Source organism: Adiantum capillus-veneris, chromosome 15 (genome assembly GCF_014529385.1).
Source record: "Adiantum capillus-veneris isolate H3 chromosome 15, ASM1452938v2, whole genome shotgun sequence".
NCBI lineage: Eukaryota > Viridiplantae > Streptophyta > Polypodiopsida > Polypodiales > Pteridaceae > Adiantum > Adiantum capillus-veneris.
In genome coordinates, this window is record NC_140945.1 from 41,845,973 (window position 1) to 41,856,009 (window position 10,037).

Consider the following 10,037-nt stretch of genomic DNA (forward strand, 5'->3'; position numbering starts at 1 on the left):
CCGGCCAAAAAAAAGGCCCAAAGAAAAAAGACGAAATTGCCTAAGTGTGGAATATAGGGCTTGGGAGGATCGGTCTCTTGGAATTGTTTCTACGATGTCAAACTCTCTCTTGTTGTTCTCGTTTTCTTCTGGAACAACAAGTCATGAGTTCAAGACTCGTTGGATAGATCCATGACACCTCTCCTCTGTCTCCCCCGGTCCTTTTACCGCCAGCATACCGTGCAGTCCAGTGAATTTACTCTCTCGCTCTCTCTCTCTCTCTCTCTCTCACACACACACACATACACGCAAAAGAGTGAACATCTCTGTGTCGCGCTCTTTCGTCCGGCAAGATGACGCACATATTTTGAGTGTGTGTGTGTGTGTGTGTGTGTGAGAGAGAGAGAGAGAGAGAGAGAGAGAGGGAGAACTTCCTATCAGTGAAATGCATGATTCTACATAGCTCAATTGGGCGCCCACTAGCTACTCTTTGATGTGCTTAGCTGTGGATGATGATGATGATCATGTTTTGTGGAGCAAGGATCAAATTGATCTTGCTACTACTATGCACAATTTTAGCAGGAAGCGAGGGAGCATCAGGCACAGCTACCATCACAAATTATGAGAAAGGATTAAGCAGAGGTTTTGTCATGTACAACATGATGATGAGATATGACTCCATCCCAGCAGCACCAGTCCAAGGGCAAGCCAGTAGCTGTGCCCTCGACCTCACCGACGAGCTCCTCGGCGGTGTCAAAGCCGCTTGCATGCGCGGCCCCCTCGACAAGACACATTGCTGCCCTGTTCTCGCTGCTTGGCTCATGGCCGCCCGAGCCAAAGTTGCCCTTCACCCAACTTTACAGCAAGAGCCTGGCATGCCGCGACCTCCCGATGACTCTCTCGTCTGCATCACGAGCCTGAAAGCAGCACTTGCGGAGCGCGGCATCTTCATCATGACACCGGCGTCGCCCTTCAATGCGTCAGAGCCGTGCGACGTGGTCACATGCTTCTGCGGCATTCATCTGTCGAGCCTTACGTCGCAATTGTGCCCAATTCCTTTCGCTGGCAACATCTCTAGTCTGAGTAATTACTCTTCTGATGCAAATAGCTCAGTATCCTTGTCTCAACCCACAGTGCCTCATGACCTTGTGCAGCATGAATACTATTTTAGCCCAAATCAGCACAATTCTAAACTTAGTAAGCAACTTTCGCAGCATGATGATGATGAGCAAAGCCTCTCTAAGCCCATTAAAGCTGACAAGGATTTGCCACTTCAACCGTCGCAAAATGGTACGAGCATCGATTTGCCGACAAGCAGGAGCCCCCCTCCTTTAGCCTCCCCAAATGCAGAGTCATCTTATAGTCTTCTCCAGCATTTGGCTGCAAATTGCAAAGATCATTCCTACAGAGGATGTACAAGGTGCTTGAAGACACTTACAAAGGTATCAATTACTCATGTCAAGCTCTCTTTATATGTTAAACATTACAGTGATTGTGTTTATGAGAGTCCTTTATATTGGTCATACACACACATTGCTTTTCCCGTATGTACACATGATGCCTTGCTTTCAAGTTTTAGAAGAGTTCACAACTGACAACAACACTAGCATTCAAGATGTTTGCTTATACTTTGAGAGCAATGGGAATCATGAGGAGCTTAATGCTTTCTACCTCTTTTCTGAGATGCATAAAGTGGGATTGTAACTTTGAGGACTTGCAATCCTTATACAAAAGGATGTTCTCAATCTTTAGCATAATCCATGCTTAAATTGTGCATAGACTGAGAATCAATCTAAAGCAGGCCATGAATATAAAGGTTGTGCGAGGACGTGGTCCCTTGTTCTTGCTATGCTAGTTTATTTTCTGTATAATATATCTCGGCCTGTCGTCATCAGACAAAAAAAATGGCCATTGGGTAAAGAGATCAACTCAGTTGGTTGAGCCTTCATGATGTAACTCCAAGGTAGAGGGTTCGGGGCTCACGAGCTGCGTTCGATGGGCATTATCCACTTCGCTAGTGCAGAAGTTGTTCCCACAGTATGGCAATATAGAGTTGTAAATGCATGGATATGTGTAGAGTTCTCCCTACTTCCTTCCCCTGCACTGATGGTAATTTTTTTTTTTTTTTTTGAAATTCATGAATGCATGTGACACTAAGGATCTAATACGCATAGACTGGGCGGACCACTAGTGTCGATATCCTACTCTCTGAATGATGAATTGCAGATTGCTCTAGTTTAAACTTTAAGAGCCACATAGCATAAAGGATAAAAGATTGCAGAGGCAGTATGTATTGAATAAGCATCAAATTTCTTTGATCCATTTTCTTACATAGTAGACTAGAAATGTTTGAAATACCGGCTCTTGAAGTTGGGGTTGGGGGCATATAACTTGATAGGAAGTTCATGCGGATATACTCGCAAACATCGATATTTAATTGAACAATTTTGTTAGCACAATAGATACTTGACCAATGATTCCATCTTTCTTGTGCTGATGAATAGTATGATGATGCTTTGCAGGAAATGAGGAGTAAGGTAGCCAAGGCAATAACAAAGGGGAGCAATGAGAAAGCAAAGGAATGTGAGATGTTAGCGTTAATGTGGCTATTGGAGTTGAACAAGACATTATACATACCCACAGTCTCTGCTGTTGTAAGGGCTATTCTATACAACAATGAGCATCCTAACATTACCAAATGCAGCCTAGATTCAGATAACATGCCCCTTGCCCTTGATTATGCTGAGTTGCTTTATGATACCTCCAATGGCCATGTTAATCATGACTTTACCCTTAGACTAATCATCCTACTACTACTACTCTTTTGTATAGTAATAACCACTAACATTTACTTGTTTTTGTGAGCATTTGGTCCACTCCACATTAATTCATTCTTTCAACATGTTTTTTGTAAGTCTTAGTGTGTATTTGGAGCTGGTTCAAAAATCACCTATAGCATGTGCATGTTTTACAAACCCCTCTACACACACACTTAACCACGGACGCAATGACCACACACTTTTTCCTTTTTGCTATACTCACAAATGTGAGTTGATATATTAATATACCCAAAAAGAATTTTGTGGGTGGTCCTACTCAGGCCAAGCCAAAACATCAACCATTCAGCAAATAGAACATGACCGTCCTTACTATCAATATAGACTGGTTTTAGGGGGGGGGGGGGGGGGGGGCACCCTCAACAATACATAATCTACTAACATAATATGGCGGAGGACTTGACCCTTTACATGTATCACGTTCTGCAAGATGAAGGCTATAAGCCAAAAGTGGGGAGCGAAAAAGAGAGAGAGAGAGAGAGAGAGAGAGAGAGAGAGAGAGAGAGAGAGAGAGAGCTCAGAGGGGGAGCGAAAAAGAGAGAGAGAGAGGTTGCCGAAGGCGAAGGTGGCTGGCCGTACTCGTAGACACCATAAGCATGCTTGGCTGCCACAAGCGGCAAGCCCTTTGTCACACGGCACGACACCACATCTAACCATGGATTATATCGAAGTGCTTTCTAATATCTCCCACACCATGTTAATCATGATTTTAACCTTTTACTAATCATCATGTCACTACTTTCCTTTTGTTTACTTGTCTTTGTGAACATCTAGTCCACTCCATATTAATTCATTCTTTCAACATGTTTTTTTGCAACATCCTTCCAACAATCACCTATAGCGAGTGCATTTAAGCAGTATTTTTAAAACCCCTCTACACACCCATACTACCATAAATTAATTAAATGACCCCTTTCTATCATAAGCTTGTAACTCTTCTTCAAAATCTTTGAATTTTTTTATTGAAGAACAAAACTCTCGATGATTTAATGTGCTACACTTCCACATTTTGTGGTGGAACCTTGGGGAGGGAGTCTTTGGACATGGGGTCCTTAAATCTATACCATGGAAAATGCTTAGGGTAAAAGGGCCAAATATAAGGACATTAAAAATGTAGGAGCCAATATAGAGAAATTCAAATTGGTATAATTTAACATTGCACTAGGGTTAATAGTTTTGAATGAAATTGGAGTGAAAACATAGCTCATCTATGGTTGTTCTAAAGGCCATCCCCATTATGAATCCCAATTTTTTTGAAAATTTACATTTTATTCAAGTTTGCCGTAGTTTTGAACCCTCTCCTGTTATTGTCCCCTTTACCCTAGAAGACTTTTTGAATGCTTGTGCAAGGTAATTGGCTATCAGGTGCACTAACTTGCAAACTCTACGTTGCAAAGGAAGGTAAAGGCTTACTCAGGCTAGATATGTTGCTAGAGTTGTTCTAGAAATATAAGAACAAGAAAGTAAACTATATTCATTAAAAAAAATATAGAGATAAATAGATATAGAAACAAGGTCTTATTCTCAGGCATACGTCTATATCTTCTTGGCATATACTAAAAAGGAAAACTCTCTCTCTCTCTCTCTCTCTCTCTCTCTCTCTCTCACTCACAGAGAGAGTGCGCGTGCACACGTGCCTATATGCTCATGTGTGCAAGCCAAGCATGCATGTGTAGCAATGTTCAGGTGAGCTTATATGAGGATCTTCCAAGAGGAATTCCCCAACAAAAAGCGTGTTGACAAAGCAAATAGTTTGTGCATATTTTGGCAAAAAGGTCAAAAGTTTGCATGCAAGCTCTCATGTCAATGGGTAAAAGGCTGCCAAAAGCATGCAAAAGATAGCAAAGAGGAAAGGTGGCCTAACCAACCACAACTTGTAGGGATCAAATAGCAAAAGATTGAAGAAGGAAAAAGACATGCATCTGTGAAACTTTCAAGCGACAAGCAACTACTAGCACTGAGGGCAATCACTCATCAAAAGCTCCCTAAAATTATATGTGTTCAAGAGATTATCAATAACACCTCTATATCCATGTTATATTTACATTGCATACCTATTAAAAAAACTCCCATCTCCTCTAAATGTATACATAAATGTATATGTTTTAAGATATCAATAATCATTTTCAACTAACTCACGTGATATGATACACGTTTTGAAATGTGATTGCCCTGGGTACTAACATAAGGTCGCCCCATGCTCAAATAAACTCTTTTCTAAAATTTCGAAGAACCTACACATCAAAACCAAAGTGAAGGTTCACTTGGCATTATGAAAGAATTAAATAAAAGGAAAGTGAAACCATTTAAGGCTCTGAAATGAAAACGCATCAATTGACCAACTAAACAAAAAAAGATTTCAACTATATTCACACATAAAGATAGGTTCAAGTAGTAATAGAAATAATTAAATTTCAAATGTTGGCTTAAAACTAGTCCAGTATTTAAACAAGGTTAAGGGGGGATGAGATTTAAGAGAGTAAGTTTAAATGAGTGTTTACAATCACATGAAATTTTTGTTGTGTTTTGAAATAAAATTATATTATTCATTATACATATATATAAGAAAAGATCCCACTTAACTAATAAGGTGAAAAGTTACACATTGTACATTATCATTTGAAAACAAATAAAATAATAAATAGATAGATATATACATTATATTATTCATTACATATCCATTAATCATGAATGGTTTATATATTAGAAAAAGAAATAAAATGAAAAAAAATAAACTAAAAAATAATAAAGTACAAATATATATTGAAAAACTAAAAAAGATAGATTTAATAAGCATACAAAATAATAAAATTATTCAATAAAATAAATATTTTCAAAAGATTTTAAATAAAAGGACTATATAAAACAAAATATTAAAAAATAATATTGAACCAATACTTTACTTCATGAATCAAACTTCTATGAATATAACCTTTACTTCTTTGTTCTCTAAGGCCTTTTTCAATGCGCTTTAAGAAATAGCAAAAGGACTTGACTTTTTTCTACTCAAAATTTTTGAGGCTCTTTTGAAAGACACATGTCAAATACTTAGAATTGAACGACCTTCACTCATATGGATACTAAGGCCTTTAGCATGCCAAAAATAGCCACTTTTGTGACTTTAAGAGGCTTTTGTAAAAAAATAATTCAATGGCTAGTTAGATCTCTAGACAAAAAACCCTCTTAGGGAAAGATATCCAACACATAGTAAAATAGCAAGAAAATAAATCAAGGGTTAAAGTTGTCTTTTCGTGGCAAGAAGTTGTGATTTCTTGGATATCTCAATATAATCCACTCACCATTGTGATTTTTGAAAAAAAAACCTTTGCATGGGCATATGTAAGGACTAATTTGGTAAAATGCATATAATTTTACTAAATTGACTCAATGGTAGACCAGTTTTTTTTTTTAGTTGACTCAAACTTCTCTAAAAACTCCCTTAATAGGTATGTAATGAGCCTATCGTACTTCTATGGTGCTTACATATACGATGACAACATTTACTAGTCGCCCAAGTTAAGCAGTAAATTATAATTTTACTCAAAAAATGCTCTATCAAAAAATTTATTTTTTTGCATTTTTCACTCAAATATAACTCTCAGAGACTTAGACACATCATAGCAAGATGCTCAAGAAGACTCATGAAGTTTTTACGTCATATGAAAAAGTTATGCTTAAAATACTAAAATCTAGGCATGACTTTAGTGGCTCCGGCAACTTTTGTGGCCCATTACAAGACTAGTGTTATTAACTCTCTTCTCCTCTAAGGCTTCTTGTAGAAAACCAATAATGGAGGTAATTTGACCATATTTGGATGCTTTGGCACCACATTTTTGTAAATTTTATAGGTTTTGCACCTCAAATTTAAATCATAGTGGTCCTCACAAGTTTTTTCATTTGTCCTCACACTAGTCTACTTAGGAAAATATAAATGAATTTTATCTTCAAATGACTATTATATTTAACATTAATGAAATCTGTGCTAATGGCTTAAATGCATTGCAATTCATGTTAATGGCTTGAATGGGAAGTATATAGTCACTTGGAATACAATCAGTGTTTGGGAAAAATGTGTCTCGGCTTAATATCGTGTCGTTTTCGATTTCAAGAATGCCAGTTGAGGGCAAGCGCAAAAGGATAAAATTCTCCCCAAAATAGAGAAAAAATCAAAAAAATAACCTAGTTTTTAAAAATTTCCTCTTGGAAAATTTAATAAAAGGAATTTTGTATGTTTGGGAAAGAGATTTTTCACGAAGACTGAATACAATACACCAGTGCTAGAAAGAAAGGCATTTCCCAAAATGCTTGAAAAGACCAGTTGACCAGATTTAAAGGTTGGTGCACTTCTGTAAGTGATATTGCTCTAAGCATAGATGTTTTTTTAGCATTGTACTAAATCCACCCACAAAGAAGAAGAAGAAGAAGAAGAAGAGAATTTTAACGTCCTAGGAAACTATCCCAAGAGACCTTAAAAATCCCGACCAAGAGGGTTGAACTGAAGATATGTTATTCAAGAGGGAAATGGCATAACCAATCTACCACACTTAGGTGATAGGAAGGTTATACCATTTAGAGAGAGAGAGAGAGAGAGAGAGAGAGAGAGAGAGAGAGAGAGAGAGAGAGAGAGAGAGAGAGAGAGAGAGTGTTTTCCTTAAATACCACACTTATGTGATAGGAAGGTTATACCATTTAGAGAGAGAGAGAGAGAGAGAGAGAGAGAGAGAGAGAGAGAGAGAGAGAGAGTTTTCCTTAAATACAAACAAATATACACAAGAGTACTTAAATTTGAATCCTCAAGCTCGAAAAGATACGATTCACACTTCTTTTGAATCCTTTGCGAGTTTGAATCCTCAAACTCGAAAAGATACGATTCACACTTCTTTTGGCCTTAGGTCAAGAAAGGAAAGCACCTAGCACAATGAACTTTGGGGGATCCAACCTAGTTAGAGGTGAAATCTTAGATCACAACTAATGTTAGCCATTAAGAATCTCACAGAGACTTGTTGGTGGTAATAAAGAGATGTCACTTGCATGCATAGAATTTTGCTAAATCGCCCCTGAATGGGGATCAAATGTTAAAATATATACATTTTCTTCCCATAAAACCCCCTATCTTACACTCTGTGATACCATACGATAAGCCTTAGTGAGTCCCCTGGACTTACAATGAGTTGAATATATCGCTATCGACGGACAATTGACATGGTTCATCTACAGAGTGTGTAATGTCAAGTGATCTGCAAGACCAATGCATCTTGGTTTAGAACTCTACTAGGTGACATAATATTATTTTTAACTTGAAAGCAAAAAGAGAGAAAAAACTTTTGTCACATATGTTTGCAAAAATAGAATGAATGCATTATGAACATATCAAAGAGATTTATGCTTGCTTTTGCAGGCAAATTTTACAATGAGGTATCATGGCTTTCTTGTATAGTGCGTCCGATCTATGAAGACTTTTTTCATCAAGAATTTCATGAAATTTGTGATTAAATGGTATTTTTGTAATGCATTTTTCTGATAACATTATCAAAACAATGAAACCTGGGGAACATTTTGTAGAAGGCAACAAAGTTTACACAACTTTCATTGTTATTTCCTAGTGGGAGGAACCTCTTTACAAGGGAATGATTCATATAACTTTTGCTGCTTTGGAGACTAGATTATCATTGACAATATCTTAAGAGCTTCAAACATCACAAGTGGTGTTCAGGAAAAATGTGTCGGAGATTACAATTGTACCGCTTAGAGGATGCCTATACGAGAAGGGGGTAATTTTACCCATTTTAAGAATATTTTCAGTTTTTCACGGGTGAAAATGTGTTCAAAAAAATACAATAAAATGCCATTAAAATCATAAAATCATGGAAATTTGAAGGGCAAGGGTGCCCACCACAAATCAACCGTGCCCCCCGCCCCTCCTGCCTGCCTACCTACATGCTCGCCGCGCAAGAACCTTAGAAATCCAATAACGCTAGTTGAGAGCAAGAGAAAAGGGAGAAAATCCAATAATGCTAGTTGAGAGCAAGAGAAAAGGGAGAAAATCCTCTTAAAGTAGAGAAAAAAGATGACAAACATTTGGCCAACTTTGTAAAATTTCCTTCTAGATAAAGGGCAACAGAGAGACAAACGTATGTTTAGAAAAGATCAAAAGGAAAATGCAAAGAGCTTTGCATTGAAGGAATTCATTCTCTTTGTCACAAGAATCTTTCTCAATCAAAGGGGAGTGGGGACAGAGTCTCTTTTCACCACAATCAAAGAAGCTACATTCACATATCCTGACTAGGCTATGTGTGAGTTTTGTCCTTTGTAGGGAGTATTGACCACCATTGCACTGGCAAACATGGAATTGCATGTGAGCTCATAAGAGAAACTTGGAAAAGATGGAAAAGCCTCTGAGAGTCCTGACTCCTTGGCTACCTTTTTTCGCACATTCCAATGCTTTCTTGCATTCACATGCATGCATGCCATGATTCCCCCTCCCAAGGGTTAAATCTACTCTAGAGATTTTTACAATGAGGGGTCAAAGCATCTATTGACCTTTATGATGCACCTTCACACGTGTGTCTCTCTCTCTCTTCCACTCCCCTTCATCTCACTTGGCGTTTAGCCTTCATCTCGCAGAGAGAGACACGTGTAAAGGGTTATGTACCCCGCCATATTATGTTAGTAGATGTAACCCTCAGGCTCTGGTCACTTCCCGAAAATTTATTTTAAAAAACATATTTTTGAATATTATTATTTTTTAGGCAAACTAGTCATACATACAATCACGGTTTTTTTTTAAAAAAAATTTAAGGTTTTTACAAGGATGTGTAACTCATTTGCTCAAAACTTGACCTAGAAAACCTAGGTCATGAAGTTATAGCCATGATTTTTTGTTATTAAACAAAAATATCCACTATAAATTGGATATTTGCGCATGGGCCCAAATGCTCACCCCATATCATTTCTTGGGGGATGTTCGAGAAAATTCATGTCTTTTTAAAAAAAAATCATTTTCTAAATTTATGCTACTCTTCCCAAATGAAAACTTGCCCTTATTTCAATTATTTGCACTAAAGGCAAAAAAAAAAAATCCTCCTTTTAATTGCTATCAATGTAAAATTACATCTTATCTTTCAAGTTCTCTTACCTTAAGGTGAATATAAGAATGTGCTGATGGGAATGCACGAAACGTAGGTTCTTTTTGCTAGTATACTTGTAATGCCCACCGGATAG

At 37.6% G+C, this 10,037-nt stretch overlaps 1 protein-coding gene across 1 annotated transcript; it reads left to right on the forward strand.

Annotated features, from left to right (window-relative positions):
• The first annotated feature begins 247 nt into the window (after window positions 1–247).
• On the forward strand, window positions 248–2,846 carry LOC147440573 (putative GPI-anchored protein At4g28100). Its single transcript, XM_086530292.1, has 2 exons — window positions 248–1,421; window positions 2,502–2,846. Exons 1-2 carry the CDS (start codon window positions 489–491, stop codon window positions 2,841–2,843), a joined length of 1,275 nt encoding a protein of 424 aa, XP_086386418.1. The 5' UTR covers window positions 248–488; the 3' UTR covers window positions 2,844–2,846.
• The last annotated feature ends 7,191 nt before the right edge of the window (window positions 2,847–10,037 follow it).

Excerpts from the sequence above, each read along its gene's own strand:
- LOC147440573 (XM_086530292.1), top strand. The coding sequence starts at position 489 with ATGATGATGATGATCATGTTTTGTGGAGCAAGGATCAAATTGATCTTG. Across the intron at positions 1,422-2,501 it reads GCTTGAAGACACTTACAAAG|GAAATGAGGAGTAAGGTAGC; the intron begins GTATCAATTACT and ends GATGCTTTGCAG.